This window comes from Camelus bactrianus, chromosome 4 (genome assembly GCF_048773025.1).
Source record: "Camelus bactrianus isolate YW-2024 breed Bactrian camel chromosome 4, ASM4877302v1, whole genome shotgun sequence".
Taxonomy (NCBI): domain Eukaryota; kingdom Metazoa; phylum Chordata; class Mammalia; order Artiodactyla; family Camelidae; genus Camelus; species Camelus bactrianus.
Window position 1 is genome coordinate 58125620 of NC_133542.1, and position 21532 is coordinate 58147151.

General features: G+C 32.0%; 1 protein-coding gene and 1 long non-coding RNA gene across 2 annotated transcripts in view; one reads left to right on the forward strand and one right to left on the reverse strand.

Annotated features, from left to right (window-relative positions):
- Positions 1 to 21532, reverse strand: part of SHOC1 (shortage in chiasmata 1) — a 54377-nt gene that overhangs the window by 2173 nt on the left and 30672 nt on the right. Inside the window, exons 16-25 of the mRNA XM_045506748.2 lie at positions 19371 to 19443; positions 16912 to 16981; positions 15319 to 15497; positions 13556 to 13673; positions 12411 to 12522; positions 11011 to 11132; positions 8530 to 8623; positions 5199 to 5330; positions 3413 to 3562; positions 1801 to 2764 (exon numbers count right to left, since the gene is read on the reverse strand). Of these exons, the coding sequence (XP_045362704.2) occupies positions 1801 to 2764; positions 3413 to 3562; positions 5199 to 5330; positions 8530 to 8623; positions 11011 to 11132; positions 12411 to 12522; positions 13556 to 13673; positions 15319 to 15497; positions 16912 to 16981; positions 19371 to 19443 (2014 nt within the window). The remainder of the gene's footprint in view (positions 1 to 1800; positions 2765 to 3412; positions 3563 to 5198; positions 5331 to 8529; positions 8624 to 11010; positions 11133 to 12410; positions 12523 to 13555; positions 13674 to 15318; positions 15498 to 16911; positions 16982 to 19370; positions 19444 to 21532) is intronic.
- LOC123612841 (uncharacterized) overlaps positions 15305 to 21532 on the forward strand; it is a 51776-nt gene continuing 45548 nt past the window's right edge. The window contains exon 1 of the long non-coding RNA XR_012506501.1: positions 15305 to 16626. This is a non-coding gene — a long non-coding RNA (uncharacterized LOC123612841). The remainder of the gene's footprint in view (positions 16627 to 21532) is intronic.

Genomic DNA, 21532 nt, shown 5'->3' on the forward strand with positions numbered 1-21532 from the left:
GTAATTATTCCCAGTGATAAAATCTCATAATTGCAAGAGTTGGATGCCATTATAAGCAAATTAAAAAGGCAATGCAGTAGATAATTTTATCACAGAGATCACAAATATACATTAAGGACAAATGGAAAATTTTCTTGAGTTTATATCAGTGGCTTTAAACAAATTTCCTAGGGCTGCATCAATATTAATTCAAAAACTGTTACATCTTAAACAACATATTTGGGGGTAATGATGTGCTATGGAAAACCACAGTAAAAAAGTCAAAATTTGCCATAGTGATAGTGAAGATACTAGCCTCAAAGGTTCTTGTGAACTGTTTGAATGCAATTATTTTATGAAAATAATTGGAAAGTGGACAAAACCCAATATTTCTAAACCAATGCTATTTATATATAATTTTTATATTTATAACTATAGCTAAATTAATAAATTGAAATATAGATGGACATTGACTATTCCATCTATATCCCTAAAAGCTTAAATATTAAAATTTATTAAATAATTTCTTGGGTCTCACTGAGAAAATGGGAGGATTATCTCCTAGATTGGGAAGCCTTATGCTAAGAGGTACATAGTAATTCACATGCTTAATTTGTTCCAGAGTGGGAAAAAGATGGAATTTTAACCTAGTTCATTTGTGAAGTTAGAATAACCTTTATGTCAGAATGTGACGGAGTCCAAATAAAGAACAAAATAAGTTAATTTCATTATGAATGTAGGTATGAAAATCAAATAAATATTAGCAACCATAATAAATAGGATATTTAAAAAAAAACCACTCCTCAAAAGCCAATTAGGTTTATCACAGAAATGATAAAAATGATATATTATTAGTAAACCTATAAATATTGACATTAATGTCAATGGAGAAAACATGTTTGATTTTTTCCAACAGGGGACCAAAAATAGTTTGGATAAAATTCAGCATCTGTTCCTCACAAAAGTTCTTATAAAACTAGGGATAGAATATTTCCCATTAAAATCAGGAGCAAAACAAATTATGACCATTAAGTGGGACCAAATCCAAGTTCTGTGAGTCCTGGGACTTATGTACTTTGGGGGGAAGTCCTTTTTTAATAAAACAAAGAATATAAGATTTTCTGTCCCCTCTCAGGACTCACAAAATGGCCTATGCAAAAGAGGAGTTTTGAAGCTTCCAGCATCTTTCTTTCTCCACCCCCCCACCTCCCAAATCATAGTAAGGCCATCGTTATATGGCCATTAGAACTTAAGATTTTGTTTTAGATCCTCAGGCCAAAATAGTAAGAAATGACACAAAGAAAAAGTATAATTATCAGAAATGAGAAAATAAAATTGTCCTCTTAAAACACTGATATGATTAAATATGTTCAAAACATCAGTTACAAAAGAGAGAACTAATAATAGTATCCATTTAATAGGATTGTCGGAATTAAATAATCCACATAAAGGGAATATAATAAGCTCTTTTACATGTTAGCTCATTAAATAGCCTTGCTTGACAAAGAGGCTAATTTTCTAATTCATTCATTTTTCTAGTCTTTGTTAATTTAGTCTTCTGCTTTACTTAGATGTCGTCTGTTTTTATTTTTAACTTCTTAAGTTGAATGCTTAGTTCATCTAAAGCTACAAGAATTTGACATATTTTCTTTGCACTTATTTTCTTAAGAGTCTATAATTAGAATTTTGATTATACCTTTGATCCCAAAGTTTTTGAAGATTCTTAAGTGTAGTAATTAAACAACTTTTCAGATTTGGAAATGGTTTTATCTTTTAAAGTTACATTAGAGAGTAGTTTTATCAACTATTGGATAGTGTTACCTGTTAATGGTTTCTTGTCTCCTGAGTTGGATGAAGATTCAAAGTGCCTTTTCTGTTCTAAACATTTTCCAGCTCTCTGGTAGGAATAAAGATTGTTGAATTCTTTTTCATTTACATTAGAGTCAGAAGCACAAAATAAATCCAAACTGGGGACAGACGGTAATTCTCTCCAGAAGGTCTTTTTAGTCCCAGCATTTGAACTTTCAGAGATGAAGCCTTCTAACTCATCTGATAGACATTTTTGCTGATTAGTGAATAAGCTGTCTTTCTGAGAGTACCATTTGTCACACGGAGTCTGCTCTGCACCATACTGTAAGTTGAATGACTGATTCTGTTGTTCCCATACATTTTTCTTAAAGTTCCAACAAAAAGGAGATTGAGACCCCGCTAGTGGAAGGGTAGGGGCAGATAGTTCTTTATTTATAGGTCCTTTTGCTTCATGTGTTCCCTTTTTCTGATAATTTATAAAATTAGGGGCAACTCTCTTCTGAGTGTCAGTTGGTGATATTATGGTTTCATAATTCATTTGTGTTATACCCAAAGAAAAGACATCTGATTCTGAATCATTCTGATTCAGAAAGGAATTACCAGACACATTCCTTGATTCTGTATTAGCCAGGAAGGAATTATTCTGCACTATGTTAGGGTTACAACTGGACTCTTCCCAGTAGCTGGTCTGATTATAGGAAGTCACAGGAGGTAAAATGCATGGCATCTCTTTTAGTTCCATAAGGGAAGAGCCATAATTTGAAGCGGTGTTTGTGTCTTCATGCACTGTCTCTTGTAAGTCTGAACAATGGTCATGTTCATTATGTTCTTGAAAGACAGAATCTGAAGAGCCAGCAGCTGAACTCTGAGGAGCAAAGGTACTAGTCTGATTCCTATTTTCCTGAGGCGATGAAATTTGAGGTGATTTTGTTATGGAAGGACTAATCTTGAATAAGGCAGTGATGCCACAAAAATGCTAAAAAAAAAAGTTTAAAAATTAATTAATATAATACAAATACAATACAAACATCAGTCAAGTAAATACAAATAATGATGCTTGTCTAAATGGAAAGAAGGAAAATATAAATAAGTAGTTCATTCAAAGGTATGATTTTACTGATCCATGTAATAAGAACATAACATAATTAGGTGCCATTAAAAGAAAAACTTATGGTAATTTGCATCTATTTTCTAATCACTTATTATAGAATTTTTAGTTACACAAGTTATACATGAATACCATTTCCTTCATAAAAATTAAAGAAACTTACCAAAAAGGCTAACGTTCTCTTTAGCTACTACTACAATGAAGGGCATCAGGATTGTTTGGAAGGGATGTAGAGTGTGTAATTGAATATGTGTGGGCACTATAACACTTCAAAATGATTTAAAGTGTGATAAACAATCTGTACTGAATTATCTATGTAAGATAGCTTTAAAACGTATGTGATTGACAGCTAATGAGAATTCTATATTAACATTAGTGTAAGAAAATGATTTCTTTGCCCTGTGAAGTCTAAAACAAACTTGGATACCTTCCTTTTGAAAACCCTTATGGCAAACATAGATACTCAAATGGAAAGGGAATAAACTCATATAAGGATACGGATCTCAAGTAACTAACCTTTAACACTTTTTCTGGAACTTCAGGTAGGAGTTCCTGAAGTTGACAAAGAGTTGCTGACAATATCCAGTGCAGTGAAGGTCCTTTATTTAACATGAGCTGAGCTACCAATGGATTAATACTTGGAAAATCAAGTAGGTACATTTCTTCCTAGAAAAGAGTGTACAGAATAATCAGCCAGTGGTCTTTTTATTCTGTCACTCCAGCAGACTAAAATTTTTGTTGTTGCTCCTACCACTGAATTTGAGATGGCTAGAAAAAAAGTATGACCAGGAGAGAAAGAAAATTGTTTGGCAGTAAAGATTTATACACCCAGAATTGGGAAGGATCTTAAAGTTAATTCAGTCTAATCACTCATCCAAAAAGATTCATTACAGTTTGTTCCCTTCAAAGGACAACTGTTTTACCTAATGATAGACTTTCTAATGAGAAACCTTTTAGGGGACTTAGTTGCATACCTCAAGATTTCTTTAGGTCTCCCTTTGTAGGCCGTATACTATCATGATTTGATTGAGATGAACCATGTTTATGAGATCTAACAGATGTTATGATTTCAGGAAAGGCTTATTGTGAAATTGAGAAGAGTACTACAGGAAGAACTTCCGTCAACCAGAACTGACCTTGACAAACATGTTTTTGGGAGATTTCAAAAATGTCTAGAAATGTAGCAGCCGTTTTTACTGCCAAGCTCTTTTTTATTTTTTCTGGGTTATGCTGGCTTTTCGCACACTCTTGGATTTTATCAAATGACAGACATGTGAGTAGCTTGGACAGGAAGGACAGGAAGATATGTAAGTAGTAGGAAGGAAATTGCAATACATTCATACATGTCATAATTAATTATACCCGTACTTGCTGATAGTACTATGTTCTGTTTAGACGTGTAACAGTCCTGTGATTTAATATGTATGAATATTTTATTTTATTTGTTTTATAATTTTATTTTTTGAGTAGCTGAAATAGTCACATGGTTCAAAATTTAAAAGGCACTAGAAGTTATACAGCGAGAAGTCCCATTTCTACTCCATTTCCTCAGAATCTTTCTGGAGATAATCAATGTTATTATTTCTTGGATCCTTCCAGAGATATTTTGTTCACTTACAAATGAATACATACAAATATTAATTTCCCTTTATTTTACACACTTAGGAGTGTACTGCATGCTCTGTGCTGCAACTTTCATGTTTCACTTAACAATATAAGATACAGGTCATTCCATGTTAGTACATAAAGATCTTTATCACTTTTTTTTCATGGGTTCAGGATTTGAATATATTTTAAAATAAAGGTAACAAAAACACTAGGTTGGTATGAGAACCTCGAAATATTTATGCTTCAACAAAATGAATTTCTAAAAATTAACTGTTTAATCTTATAACTATTTTGTAACTCTACTTTCACTTTCAACTATATAATTGAATTACCAAAAAATCATGAAATGATAGTATTTTACTATTCTTCTGATATATCTACATTCTTAAATGTTTAAATTTAGGAATTAGAAAAATAGTTACGTTTTTAAAATATTAGACACTGAAGCCATTAGCTCACTCTATAAGTTAGGTTTGAAAGTTCATTATGAAAGATCCCATTAAAATAGTTCTATGAAATTTAAAAACACTTATAATTCTGAAAAATTATCTAAATAGATGTTGTGCATCATGGTTATTGTTATACATGTTCATAAAACTGTGACAGAACAAGAATATGCTACCAGAAAGAGAATTCAAGTACATGTATGTATATTTGCTTTGCAAATATCTAAGTTATATATTTGGAAATAAACCTTAGATGGTGAAACTTCAAGCCAGGATTTATCCAGCCATTCATGAGGGTCTCTCTTCGAGGTCATTAAATTGTGGTCAGCGATTTGTCGAATTATCAATGCAGTCTCTTCCACTCCTGGGGAAATTACAAGCTAAAATACATGTTATATGTTAGACTATAGGAAATATTAGGAAGCAAAGAGTATCATTCAAAAATTGTTTATAATTAGAAGAAAAAACCCCCAGCAGATTCTAATCTTTGAACACTATTTTATATATAATTTATTAATTTATGTATTGTGAAATCCAGGACATTTTTGTGTGTGTGTGAGGATAAACAATTTTCTTTCCTTCTTTAAATATGATTTCCTTGTAGTTTGCAGTTTTGGGGACTAAATTGTTTTTCTTCACTTCCATTTGGCATTTATTAATAAAGTTTAAAAAATATATTTGGTGCTTTATAGTTCCTCTATATTAGAATAAAAAGCAACTTGGATGTCACTAGTAATATTTAATATTTTGCTTTTTCTACGTTAAACCTAGTAGTTCTCAAATGAAAAGAAGAATTTTTAAAATGTAGTACAAGATTTTTCAAAAACAAAGTTGAAAAACCAGGATATTTACAGATTAATTTGATTCTGTATTCAAAAGTAAAAATATATTTTGATTTGGAGGTTTTTGGAATTGTTCATCTAATCTTGGCTTATCTGATGTTAAGATACCCATGCCAAAAATGTGTGATGTGATGTACGTAGGGATGTGTGTGTGCATGTGTGCAAAACTTAACTCTAAAAAGAATGTCTTAATATCCCCTACTTCCTGTTTGCTGTGTTTTCCTCCATGCCCTTCTCTCTTCTGAAATGCCACCTTTTCCTTCCCCTTTCATTTCTATTTTTATCTTCTTCATCTTTTAGATTCGGTTGAAAGAAAGATGGCTCATGGGTTAGCAATTTAATTTGGATAGAGAATACCGTCCTAAACGATCATATCTTAAAAATATAAATATTCTGTATTCTGTCCTGTAGTGGAAATTTAAGAAACAAAGACTGTACAAAGTAATTATGATTTTTTTTCTTTCACAAGAATAACAGATACAAAACTCTTAACACATATCTGGGGGTACATGCATGCTAAAGAAGGATTTTCTTTATATTATATTAAATCTATACAGTGCACAGAAACACACTGTTAAATTCCAAATTTATTTTATTAAAAGTTTTGGGAAGTTTTTAGAAGATTTGACACTTTTATTTAAATATAAATTTTATTTAAAGGGCATAATTTTATAATAGTAATGAATATTACCTTAATTTATTAAGGCAAGGATTCTGGAGCTTATGGCTAGACTTTGGGAGATTCAAGAACCCTCCCTAACATTGTTTTAAAAAATTTGCATATGTGTGTATCTATGCATTTTTCTGCAGAGTTCATAAGAAATTTATAGAACTTTTTTTTTTTTTTTTAGATTATAGTAAAATATGGCATGACACTACTGGTAGTATTTTCTTTTAGTTTAAGAAAATATACTTAAATTTCCTAGTACTTCCTTTATGGCCAGGCTATTCAGATGATTGGGGAAAAAAAGATCAAACTGATGAATTTTTTTTGCCTAAAAGGCCAAAAGCCATATTAGTAAATATATTCTAAAATGATATGAGTTTAGGGAACCCCCTTTAATGTAATAATGTCATCAAGTTAGGAGAATGGGAGGCTTGAATATTGGTGACATACTGATAAGAGAGTAAGAGCAAACTGATCCTACTTGCTTCTCAAATTCCATGGGTAAATGGACCTACTTTTAAGATGATTATGTAAACTTAAGACGCTTTTGGAGTAGTTTGACCCAGGTGGGAGCAGACTTCTGTTTGGAATGGACCGTGCCTGGGCAGTACCTCCTATTTCATCCCCAAATGCCTGCCTTGGAACATGTCCTCTATGGGCCCTGTCGCTGTTTCTGAACGCAGTGTCACTCACTACTGTCAGATACCCCATGTATAGAGGAATAAAATGATTTCCTAAAGCACATTTTTGCATGTGATTGCTTACTAGTAGCTGAAAAGAAAAGAGTCTGATTAAGTGGTGAAACCTCACTCGAATGAATAAATGAGACAAATTTACATTTGCCATTCATTTTGTTTAGATAACTTTTCCAAGAATTTTATTTCTATGTTTAATATGCATCACAGGATCAAAATGATCTGGATTCTATTTCAAATAGATGATTTGTTGATTTTCTTAACAGGTTGTGCCTTCATTTAACTCTATTTTGTAGCTGTTTGTTGAGTATTTTTACTGTGTACAAAACACTGTGCTAGATGCTATAGGTTTTATAAAGAAAAGGGCCTAGTTCTCACTCTCCAGGGTGGAGGATATGTGAATAAACACCTTTTATTATAATAAAGATATAAAATGTTATTGGAAGAATGGGAGAACTCAATGGAAGGCCACTATACTTTGAACTCTGAACTCCTCCAATGGACTCTTTGTTTACTATAGCCCTCCCCAATGTCCTTTTCCTTTCTTTAAAAGAGTTCACCTCTTTGAGCTGTGTTGTGACTCACATAGGCTCACCATGGCTGCAGACCCTGAACTGCAATTCTTTGTTGATTCTGAACGAACCCATTTTTGCTGCAGAAATAACTGGCAGTCTATTTGTTTTAGGTCAACATAAGTTTGGGGAAGGATGAGAAGTTGTGTTTTGGACGTGCAGAGTTTGAGATACCTCTGGAATGTTCATGTGGATATTTCTGGTAGAATCTAGAATATAGGTGCAGGCCTTAAGAAAAATTATGAAAATTTTAAGGATTTTCTCAGAAATGAAAGCTAAATTTGTGGGAATGTCTGAGTTTATCAAGGAAGGAATATAAAGTGTTAACAATAGAGGACTGAGCCCTAAATTTGGGGGGAATATATAAACTTCAGAGTGGGTCATTGAAAAAAGGCAAGAAAGGAGACTGATTAGAGATCACCAAGATATTGCTCTATTAATATGTCATAAGATTTTCATTTTATAGTAGATAAATATGGTATATCTTTCATAAGTGAATATTTTTCATCAAGGGATATTTATTTTTATTTATATCCTGCCATGTTTCAAAAAATCTAAGTAATCATGATAAAATATAATAATTCAAATTCATTAAATTAAGTAAGAATTTAAATTCATTAAAGGCTTTTAGAACAGAAATTTAAGTGGAAATAATATTTGTTAATTTTAAAACTATTCTTTATATGGCTTTTAAATGTTTTTTAGTTTACCCATTTAATGTTTCTCCTCACTGGGCAGTAGAGTTTCAGGATAATTTTGGTTTATGAAAAATACTTAGGAACAAACATTTAGAAAAAGAATACCTTTACATCCAGTTCTTCTGATTTTAGCCCAGATGAAACCAAAGCTGCATATATCAGTGCTAGGTGATGAAGTGCCTTTTCTGTAAGATAGTACCTAAAAAAATTATATTACTATTTTCTACTCATTTGATGTCTGGTTGTACTTATTAAAAACAAGTGTAAATCTCCTCTTATTCTCCCTTGTACTTCAATTGCACCCCTAGGCAGGTACCAATCCAAAAACAAATTTAAAAAATTCCAAATCAATTATTTATCCAGAACACTTCCTAGTTCTTTATAAAGTTTAAAATGCTTTACAGCATTTATTAACCTTCAAAATGAATATTTAGACCTAAATTATTATTTTTATTTTTCAGTTCTAGTAGAAAGGAAAAACTAGATTCAATGATCATTAGAGGTTATCATTAATAGAAGAAAGATTAAAACCCAAGGTGTCTGGAGTCTCACACTCTAACTTACAGTTATCCCCACGTGATAATAATTGTATACTGTACTGCTTGGTACAGCAAGATACAACAATGGAGTCAAACCAGAAAGTCAATAAAGAAAAAAAATCACACAGCAAATGCCAAATAAGAAGGTATCTGTACCTTATCTAATAACTAAACTATACAATATTTTTGAAATTTCCACTATGAGTGATGTGGTGTTATGTAGTATTGTAGAGGTTAAAGAAATGAATAAGACAAATTTGCAATTTAGTAGGAAAGATTATTCATTCAATCGAGGAATATTTACCAAGCACCCATCATATGAAAGCAGTGTGGTCAGCGCTATAGGGCAAGTGCTCCAAAATGATAATACAAAACAAAATACAATAAATATCAAAGACGAGGAAAAAGCAGAGAGCTAAGGAGTCCAAAGGATTGAAAGGTTACAACTGACTGTCTGTTTGTATGCATGGGTGGGTGGTACTGAGGAAAGGTCAAATGAAAAAGTAATATTTGAGGATAGGTCCTGAGAAATAGGCACAATTCTACCAGACGAAATAGTTGGAGGAAGCAGAGAATATCGTAGGAAGAGAGAACTGTATGAGCAGAAGTGGAAGGAGGAAAGTGAGGAGCATGTTTGCAAGCCAAGGAGCAGTTCTTTTGGTTGAAATGGAAAGCAGTGAAAATTAAACCTGAAAACACATGTTGGGATTATATTTTAAAGACTTGTTAGGGTGAGTAGTCTGTATGTATTCAGTAAATAATGGGAAAGTCAGTGAAGGTGTTTTCTCAGTGTTCATTGGGTTTTAGGAATATTAATTGAGTGTATGACAGATTATGGAGAATAACACTGAGAGCCATCTGGAGGTGGGGAAACCATTGGTAGTTTGTTGTAATAGTCCACAGAAAATAATAAGAATCTGAACTAAGATATTGGTAATACAAATGGAGGGAGGGGACAGATCAAAGAGAAAGTCCAGTGGTTGAATCTGTAGGATTTGTTTTCTAGCCTTGGTGACTAAACGCAAGGCAATGGTCATATATAGCTAGAGGGCAGAGAAAAGGAGACACGGTTTTGGAGGAAACAGAGAATATAATGAATTCATACTCTGTTAAGTTTGAGAGCCTGTGGAATATCAGGCTGGGAATATTAAAAAGAAAATTAGAGATACCTGTCAGGAATTTCAAAGAGAGACTGCAGCTATAGATATACGAATTGCAAAGATGACGACTGAAGCTATGAGAGTGGATAAGATTTCCTATGGATAGAATAGAAGAAAGAAAAGAATTCAGATCTATTTGGAGACTGGGACAAGGAAGAAGAGGTAAAGACAAAGAAGGAGTAGTTAGGGAGGTAGAAGATTCAAAACACTGAAGTGCTGTGGAAATGAAGAGTTTCAAGACAGAAAGCACTGAGAACAGTCTTAAATACTTCAGAGCAGTGAAAGATAACATTATTTTTGGAGATGATCACAAGAAAGTCACAAATAAGTGGCCTTTGAAAGAAAGAGATCAGTACAGATGTAGGGAGAGAAGTCAGATTGTAAAGAATAAAAGGAGAACGTAGAAGCAATAGGTTCATAAAATTTAGAGATGAGGGAAAGGAGAGACATATAATGATAACTTGAGCCAGTGTCTTGGCATGGATGTTTTGGTTAATTTTTCAGTTAAGCACATCAATGAAATAAGGTAGAGTAAGATGCTATTTAGTTGGTATATTTAATAAGATTTTAGAGAGGAGTGCTGTAAGAGTATCTTTTAACAGACGAGTCCAGAATTTAAAATTAATGAAAACTCAAACACTTAAAGCAGCAATTCTTACTGAGGTAGAGGAGAAGCAAATGATTTGAACTACATTTCTGGGGAAAATATACCATCTCTGAAAGTCTGATTTGTTTTCCTATGGGCATGCCTCTACATTGAGAATCTCTTACTTAAAGCAAACTAGATGAGCAAGAGGAAAATTTGCACAGCTAGTTTTATTCAAAGAAAAAGACTGAATAACTTAACAAATATAAATGTGACTTTGGATGAAGGAATGTTTATTTACTCTGAGTTCAATGGTTTTTTGGCATAAAAGATCATCCAACAATAGCTGTACTGGAATGATAATGCCATCAGTCTCATAACGATATTGTCTGATGCCTTCTCACAATTTAATTCTTCTAGGTCCTGTCAGAAAAGAAAATAAAAAGATTCACTAAGTTGACCAGTTGTTATGAAATGATTATTACCACATTTCCAGAATCTATAATATATAAGTTATAACTTGAGAAGAAGCATGGGAATGGATTCCCATTTTATGGAAAAATTAAAATCACACTGGAAGTAGTAGGTGAAAGGTTACAATAGATATAAAGCAGTAAATAATAGCTTCAGCAAGGAGGGTTCATGAACCGTCCAAAGTCCTAGATACGAAGAAAGCAGCCTACAGAGCGCCTCCTTGGGCAAAGTCCTTTGCAGACAGGGATCTGGCTACTCATAAGGGCAAAACCCCATGGGATAATCTGCACTGAATGATTATTTAAGGAAGATGAAAAAGTAGCAGTTAATGGACTTCTAGGAATCTCTCTAATGATCTAGAAACCCCTTTTCCCTTTAACAAAATTTATTTTTGATAGAGTGAATAATTCAAGAATTGTTTTAGTCTGACCGTAACTTATGTAACTATGGATTAAAACTGTTTTTCCAAGCAACATTTCCCCCTAAAGAACTTTAGAAAAACCTTAAATATGCAAGACACAATATCCGTTAAGAACCTTCCTAACAGAGCTTTTTATTTCTGTCATACAATTCTTATAATGTTTCCATTTGCTCATCAAATCAGACTTGTACCTTACCATAATATGTGCCATTAATTTATACTCAATACCATCAACCCTGGCTTCCGCTCCTCAATTTTACCCTATTAAATCAACTGCTTTGTAATCTGTATTCCAGTCAGGCAAACATATCAGAGAGATTCAGTTAAGAATTTATACATCTTAAATTCTAAACTATATGGATTTTTAAGAGATTTTTCTGTCTCTTTTTAAAAACCGACTCACTTACAGGCAATCCCTGCTTATCTTAGAGGAAATCTCATATTAACAACTATGGTTGATATGTCACCCCCTTTTAAGAAACGGAGTGGCTAAAATTTGAGTTTTAAAGTTTTCAACTACAAGTATTTTATAAACATCGTTAAAAATAGGTCAATACATAATATTAAAGATTCTATATTTCCTTTAACTCCTTAAAGTATGTTAAAAATTATAAGGCATCAAAGAAGCTTGGTAATAGTCATTTTCTACAGTGATGATTTTAGCACTTATGGCCCGTTTGCAAAGTTTTGGAAGAAATCATGAATAGATGATAGTTAAGCTCTCCGTAGTAAAGCTAATAATAAATTACATGACTACATACATATTTTTACATATTTGATTTCAATTTTTTACTATGTAGTTTTACCTGCAAAATTATGGTTGTGTGCTCATCAACTGTCACTACCACGTAATGCTCTGTACCTCCAAAGAGTTTCAATGACTCACTGCAGGATCTCTCCACTAGTGTAATATTATAGCTGTAAAATACAATGTTTGGGGGTGAGACAAATGGCTAAGAAAAATTCTCTAAGAAAAGTTGTATTGTCCTCCTGTATATTAAGTTATTTGAACTACTGTGCAAATTTCGTACATCAATTTATTCTACTTTATAGATTTGAGAAATAAAATTATGAATTATTCAGTATGATAAATTGAGATATGCATTGCCTTAGGTATTCTGGTAAATATTAGTGTACATAATACTATTACAAATGTCTCTACCAATTTGTTCTAGCTCCTTAAGTAATAATTCATGAACTTAAAACATTGTGTTATGAGACTAAAACATTCTACATTTATCAGAACTTTATTTTCTTTCTCCTTAAAAGTGGCCTAGATTTTAACTATCTTTTATAAGCTCATAGTTTTCTGTGAATGCCCCACAGCCTTAAGATATAAAAACAGAACCAGGGAAAACAGATCTGCATTTTAACCAAAATCACAGCATAATTATCCTTCCTTGATATATAGCCCAAGGTCTAACCTTCTCGTGACAACTTATGTGCTATGATAAAGTGTTTTATATCATTTAAAAATGCTCACTGTTGATATGACCTTAGAACTAAAGGTCTAAAACCTTAATAATTCATTTAGAACTTCATAATCTTGTTTCCTAGGCAGTATTTAAAGTCCTCGAAATAAGAATACTCATTCTCAGCAATAGCAACAACACAAAGATATGACCATATAATTCACACAAAAAACCCCCACATAAAATGTTCATATTTGCTGGTAACAAAAGAAATGCAATTAAAATATAAATTGAAACAATAATGAAATATTTTTTCTCCACAAAATTGATATAAACCCCAAAAAGACAATATTCAATAACTATGATGGTTTACTATAAGGAAAGAAGTATAAATTGACATAAATCCTGTTGAAAAATATTCATATGTGGTATTATTCCAGGCGTCAGTCAGAAAGAAATGGTGCCACATTTACAGCATAATACTTAGCCAATTGAGATATATATATACCTTTGCTAAGGTTATGAAATTAGTAACTTACTTGGATTCCAGCAACTGAAGTATTTCTGGAGTATTAAGAAGTCCTTCAGATGCGAAAAATACATATGGAATTTGAATTTCCAAAAGAAAACCACCAAAACTATCCGGCAAGGTGCTTTCTAAATAAGAAAAGAATTATAAATATTTCTTTTTCTCATCCTTCAGTTCTTTCCCTTTTTTACTGAACGTGAGAATAACAATGTATGTTCAAGGAGTAACATAAAAAAACATTCATGGTAAGAAAATGAATTCAGAATAAAGTCTGAAGAATAAAATAAAAACCGTATTTATCCAACTACCTAGAAATAAAATATTTAACAGAATGTAGTAACACTACTATACACTAAAAGCAGAGTTTAGTGCATACTTCCAGACTTTTTCTATATATTTTCTTGTCTATACTCACACATGTACATGCACTTGAAAAAATAAGGAAAAGGAAATAACCAGATCCTACTCTACCTGAATATTAGTATCTGCTTTATTCACTTAGTATATATTGGACAGTTATTGTGTAAATATATATACTGATTTACATCAAAATTTTAAATTATGCACAGTAATCCATAGGGAATGATACAGATCAATAGGAAAAGAACACATACTTCAATAGGTAAGTGGACAAAGGACAGAAACAGGCAATTTATGAAAGAATGGCTATACAAATTCAATTCACATATGAAATGATATGGACAATCAAAGACATGCAAATTAACGCAACTATAAAATATTTTCTGCCTCTAATTCTCTCAAATATTCAGAAGATTAATAGCACCTACTCATAGTAAAAAATTAAGGGGAAGGATACTCTCACACTTTCTGCATAAATATAAATTGGGATAGCATTTCTGGAAAGATATTTGGCAATATATGAATGTGTGCATACCTTTGACCCAGCAATTCATTTTACTTTGGAATTTTTACTTCTTAGAACAAGTACATAAAGATACATAAGATACATAAAGTTCTATAAATCTTGTGGTATCATAGTGGAAAACTGAAGCGTTGTAAATGCCTCAATTCAGAAATTGGTTGAATAAGTTCAAAGAGTAATGCTTAACTTCTATCCTTTCTTGGGCCATGTTTTAATTATTTAATCAATTTAACATTTAATTCTATATATCAAAGATTCCAAAGTAATAATTATGGTGACTATTTTTAGAACTGAGTTGGAATGTCTCAGAATTCTAATTTCCCACTCATACTTGAGGTGGATAGAAAGTAACTTAAGGGCAAGTTTTGAAAGAGAGTTGCACTGGGACTAAAAATGTACAAGCTTTTAAATTGAATAGATTTGAGAATTCACAACCTTATTCATATGAAGCCTTACTGAGAAATACAAAGAAACCAAAGGCTACATGCAAAGTGGTTTTAGACTCTTTTTTAAGCACTTGTGCATAATTTTGTTGCATATTAAAAGTTTTCTGTATCAGTCAACATACTTTTCCCTAAAATTCAATTAAAAATTCTCTTGCATAAAAGTATCAGATTAAGATTAGACATAATAAAATTGTGCTATTGTAAGTAAAATTCAGAAGTAAAAGGGATGAAGACAAATTAAATCAGTAAAGCCTACTTTACAAATGAGGACTGTGAGGTAAGAGACAGTTAAAGGCCTTGCTTAAGGGCACAGAGATGGTGGTAAACTTAGAGCTTGAATTCAAGTCTTCTATTTTATGGCTTGTTCTTTCCCTAGATCAGAAACAGGAAACAAAATTTCCATGCTCGTAGGAAAAATAAAACAATTTTAGTTTATATCCTTACTCTTTAAAACTGTGTCTGGAAGAATCACTTTAAAGGCCACATAAGGAATATTCAGTTTTTCACAGTGTCCAGTCCAACAGGAGTGTTCTACAAAATTATATTCCACCACAAATGAGAAATAACTCCAGGGGAAATCCGCTCCAATATATTGATTGTGCACAACTACACAGAAACTTGTACTAAAGACAAAAGAAAGCCAAGAAAATAGAATTAGACTTGTGTTACTATACACTTGGAATGCTAAAAGATGACTATTTTGACTATTTTATTCTTCTCTAATCTGTGCCTGCTTATCTTGGAAAGATACTGGCATATTTTCTGTCTACTTGTTCTCCAGATGTGCTAATTAATCTTCTTTACATTTCTCTCTGATGGTCATACTTTTTTTTTTTAAAACCAGGATATAAAAAAACTGTGGACTATTTCACATCTTCAAATGCAAGGGTCTGTTTCTGTTTTGTACATGAGTTCATTAGTGTCCTCTTTTTTTCTTTTTTTCAGATTCCACATACTAGTGATAGCATATGGTATTTTTCTTTCTCTTTCTGGCTTACTGGGGGAAAGGGTGTGGGAAGGGATAAATTCGGGAGTTTGAGATTTGCAAATGTTAGCCACCGTATATAAAAATAGATTTTAAAAAACAAATTTCTCCTGTATAGCACAGGGAACTATATTCAATATCTTGTAATAACATTTAATGAAAAAGAATATGAAAACAAATATATGTATATATATGCATGTCTGGGACATTGTGTTGTACACCAGAAATTGACACATTGTAACTGACTGTACTTCAGTAAAAAAAAATGCAAGAAGCCCTATTTTTATAACCTGAGTCTTATCAGTGATGCATAAATCACTATGAGGAATCAATCTCATTTTCTCACAAATGTGAGATTTTCATATTCGAAACTCTATACAGTAGAATATTATCTGACAACTCTAGAATGGGTTTTTTTCCTTCAGTGGGCTCATAATTGATTTGACAACAACAAAAAGATGGATATTTAAATATCATATTTATCTTTCCTACCTTCAAATTTCATATAACATAGTATTTACTATAATTAAAATTCTCTACTTCTGCTTTCTATCTGGAAATAAACAATGTCTACATAAAATAAGGTAAAATAAAAACATTTTTAGACCAGTCAACATTAAATTTATTATTAGCAGGCTCTCAGTGAAAGAATTTCTAAAGGATGCACTACAGAAGAAGGAGAACTCAAAAAGAAGGAAGAGAATATAAGAAAAAATGCTGAAAAAAAAAAAAAAAGAATGCTGAGCAGAAAACTTGGTAAAAACAAGGTAAGTCTAAAAAGGTACTTCTTGTACTGACACTAACAATAATAATGATAATTTTAAAACAAGATTGAACTAAAATTCTGGACAATAACAATACATAATATACAAGGCAATGAACTTAGTTAAAATGTTCTACGTAAAGCGTTTTCTCAGAAAGAGGGTAGAGACATTGATTAATTTCAGATTTTATTAAATCTTTCTGAAGAGTTAAGTTCTAGGAGAAATTGTGCTTTTCCTGTGGAACTAGTATGTCTACTCCCCAGAAATGAACAAATAAATACATTTTACCCATTTAAAACACCTTCTGATTCCAGAAAATCTTTTCTTTTGTTTGAATGTAAGACAGTGAGTGTCAAACCTGTTGAAAAAAAAGTAATACAAAAAAGTTTTTTCAGTATTTTGTTCATTTATATTTTTAACTGTGTCGTATGTTTCACTGCCACAAAAATGAATTAAAGATCTGTGAACAAGGAAACTGCTTAAAATACAATTTGTTAGATTATTTTTCTAAGTCTAGAGTATCAGAAAGTTTGAACCATGGGCACTATTTCTGGTGTGTGTGGATGTTGTGTGTTTATAAGCATGGAAATTCTTAATTTCTTATGTAGAATAATAAAATAGATCAAAAACTTAATTTTAAAGTCACTAAATTAAACACTTTCCAATTCTGTGCAATTCATTTTATTTTGCTAAAAATCATGATAGATTTTCACCTTTTTCTGTAGCCAAAAATTTAAGTACCTAACTAACCAGTAAGAGACTACATTTCAGTGTGGTAGGAATGTTTTTATTTTTCCTTCCCACTAGCTGTATAAGAAAAAGATTTATTGGACACCACCTGTTTCGTAGATTTATTCCTGCCTTAATTATGATTTAAATTACTTTCATTACTAATTTTTTAACAAGATATAATAAATTTCAAAAAATTCTGTACCCACACATGCAGTTTATTTTTGGTAGATATAATTGATTTAAGAATAGCTAATTCTAGTTAAAATAACTTCTATACTCTATCAGTGTACTTCTGTCAACTGTAAAGTTCTCAAAGGTGTAATGTAATAATGACAGAGTATACTTAGTAATTTCATGTATACTTGATTTGAATGACAACAGTTTTGGAAGCAATTAGAAGGGAGTGAATACTATTTCTCTTTTATAATTTATAAGGTCATATTATTTAAAACCTAATTTCCTTAAGTGATTTGTACTAGCTATGATCCCAAAGCAGATTACTTGCTGAGCACATTACTAGGATCTTGTAAACACATGGAAAGATGGGACCACATTGTTATTTTCTACCACTAGACAAAAAAAAAAAAAAAAAAAAAAAGGCCTAGCTCCTAGATAACAGAGGATAGTAGCTGATTACAAAGAGAGTGAAAACATTTTTCAGTTTACAGAGTCAAAAATTGTGTCAGTAGACCCTGTTGAAATAAAATAGTAAGAGTAGTAATGATATAATCCTGAATGCCAAAAGAAATGGGATATTCAGCATAAAGCCTAGATAAATTCGGAGAACATGATTTTTGTAGTGGTACAAATCTATTTTATTTTCTCCAATAGTGCTCAGCAACTCAGGTGTAGGAAGAGAGAGGTTAAATGTCTTAATTGATTCAGAGTCGAGGTTTAAATAGAGGGTACAACAGAAGGACATGACAGATTAAAGTGATGGTCACATCATCAAGTCTGGAGGGAAAAATGAAATTAAAAAAGGAGTAGACAATTTATAGATCTCCAGAATGCTAAAGATCATGAATGAGCTAGAGGTAGCTATAGACAGAACAATATATCAGAGTTTAAAGTTCAGAGGTAGGACAGTTCTGCATTATCACACAGTCGATGGCAAAGCCAGGGTATGAATATCATATTTGTCGTGAAGGCCAATGAAACTATAAGGTCAGGGTGTTGAATGACTCATTCACCTTAAAGACACCTAGGATAATGGCAGGACTAGGAGTAAAGAGAATACCATGAGCCAGGGGCAAAACTGTCCATGGGTGATGAGAAACGTTCAGGTGGTTACCAGAGGATAGTACTGTGGAATAGTAGAGAATGACATGACAGTATCATATCCTCAAAGGATGGAGGAATAAAGTTTTGAAAACAATCATGGAGAGAAAGAAATGGCCTTCTCATCCCTATGAGGTATATATACATAGAGAAAGAAAAGTATAAGCTCTATATGAAAGGGATACAGCTGAAGCATCACCATCTAGAAAAAGTTGGGTTTCACTTAAGGAGGTGAAGAAGGAGAAGAGTTTATATATAAGCCACAGGTTCCACTGCACAAAGTAGAAAGTTTTGGAAGGGGAACAGAGTTGAAGAATGACCCTGGAACAAGAGAGACCTAGGTTCAGATCCTCGTTCCCTCACTTATTATCTGTGATTTTGGCATGATACGTAACTTTTACGAAGTTTAGTTTCTTCATTTGTAAAAATCTAGTTAATAAAACCTATTCATAGAGTTGTTTAAGTAGTTAGTATTATTAGTGACAAGTAGACAACAAAAGGTGTCAATTGATAATAATAACAATAATGTACTTATAAGTACATTGTATTTTATTAATATTGCAGACAAATAGTCCAGATTGATTTAAAAACTGATTAGATCCCACTGAGTTATATACTTTTAAAGCATGATTTTATGGTATGTTAATCACATCCTAATTAAAAACTTGGTTAGATCAACACATTTTTATATGTTTAAGCATTTGTTATCAAATTAAGCACAATTTAGAGCTCCTTACCTTCTATTTTGTTAAGGATTTTTACGAGTGAATGTTTTTCACCATCTGAGTCCATTCTTATTATAATCAGCACCTGATCAAAAATAAGAATTTCATATATATGTATATCTGAATGTTTATTCTTTTTCATAGTCTTTTGCTACAATGACACAACAACAAACTTCATTGGTTACATGAACTAATGACAATAAGATGACAAAGTAAATATTGTGTTGTAAAAGATGTCAGTGCTTAAACATAAAGGAATAAATTCTGATAAGGTCAAAAATCAATGAGGTAAATATTTTGGGGTAGAGCATTCTTAGCATTCCTCAAGTATTCCCATATAGGTGACTCTATACATAAGCTGTCTCTGCCTGTGTTGTTAGTGTTAAATTTGGCCCAGACAGGTTTGAATTTGTTAGGGAAAACCAGTGATTTGTTGCTATTCTCACTTACCATTACATTTGGTGGGGGGCTGTTGGGGTGGGGACAACAAATCAACCATTGGTTGTTTCTGTATCTTGCTTGTTGTAAATAATGCTGCAGTGAATATAGGGGTGCATATATCTTTTCAAATTAGTGTTTTTGTATTCTTTGGTTAAATACCCAGCAGTGGGATAGCTGGATCATATGGTAGTTCTGTTCTTAATGTTTTTGAAAAATCTCTATACTGTTTTCCAAATACACACCAATTTCATTGCCACCAACAGTGTATGATTCCCTTTTCTCCACATCCTCACCATATTTATCATTTCTTGCCTTTTTGAAAATAGCCATTCTAAAAGGTGAGATGTGATATCTCATTGTGGTTTTGATTTGCATTTCCCTAACAATTAGTGGTGCTGAACATCTTTTCATGTGCTTGTTAGCCATCTCATCTGTATGTCTTCTTTGCAAAAATGTCTATTCAGCTTCTCTGTCCATTTTTTAATAGGGTTTATGTTTTTTTTTTGTTGTTGTTGTTGAGTTGTATGAGTTCTTTATATATTTTGGATATTAACCCCTTACTGGATACATGATTTGCAAATATCTTCCCCCATCTAGTAGGTTGTCTTTTCATTTTGATGATAGTTCTCTTTGCTGTGCAGAAGCTTTTTAGTTTGATGTAGTTCTATTTGTTTATTTTTGCTTTTGTTTCCCTTGCTTGAGGCGACATATCCAGAAAAATATTGCTAAGATTGATGTCAAAGAGTGTACTGTCTATTTTCTTATAGTAGTTTTATAGTCTTAGGGCTTATATTTAACTCTTTAATTAATTTTGAGTTGATTTTTGTGTATGGTGTGAGATAGTGGTCCACTTTATTTATTTATTTATTTATTTATTTATTTATTTATTTATTTATTTATTTATTTATTTGCATGTGGCTGTCCAGTTTTCCCAACACCATTTATTGAAGACACTATTCTTTCTCCAATGTATATTCTTTGCTCCTTTGTTATAAATTAATTGTCCACATATATGTGGGTTTATTTCTGGGCTCTCAATTCTGTTCCATTGATCTTTGTATCTGTTTTTCTGCCAGTACCATCCTGTTTTGATTACTGTAGCTTTGTAATATAGTTTGAAATCAGGGCATGTGGTACTTCCAGGTTTGTTTTTTTTTCTCAGGATTGCTTTGACTGTCTAGGGTTTTTTTTATCGTTCCATACAAATTTGAGAATTTTTAAATTCTATTTCTGTTAAAAATATTGTTGGAATTTTGATAGGGATTGCACTGAATGAATACATTATTTTAGGTAACATGGACATTTTAACAGTATTAATTCTTCCAATCCATGAGTGTGGACTATCTTTCCATTTATTTGTGTCTTCTTCAATTTCTTTCAACAATGACTTATAGTTTTCAGTGTACAGGTCTTTCACTTCCTTGGTTAAATTTATTTCTAGGTATTTTGTCTTTTTCTTGTGATTGCAAATGGGTTTGTTTTCTTAATTTCTCTTTCTGTTAGCTACTTGTTAGCATATAGAAACATAACAGATTTTTGGATGTTAATTTTGTACCCCACAACTTTACCGTATTTATTATTTTTGATTGATTTTTGGTGGAGCTTTTAGGGTTTTCTATATGTAAAGTCATATAGAAATCTGAAAATAGCTACAGTTTTACTTCTTCCTTTACAACTTGGATGCATTTTATTTCTTTTTCTTGCCTAATTGCTCTGGCTAGAACTTCCAATAC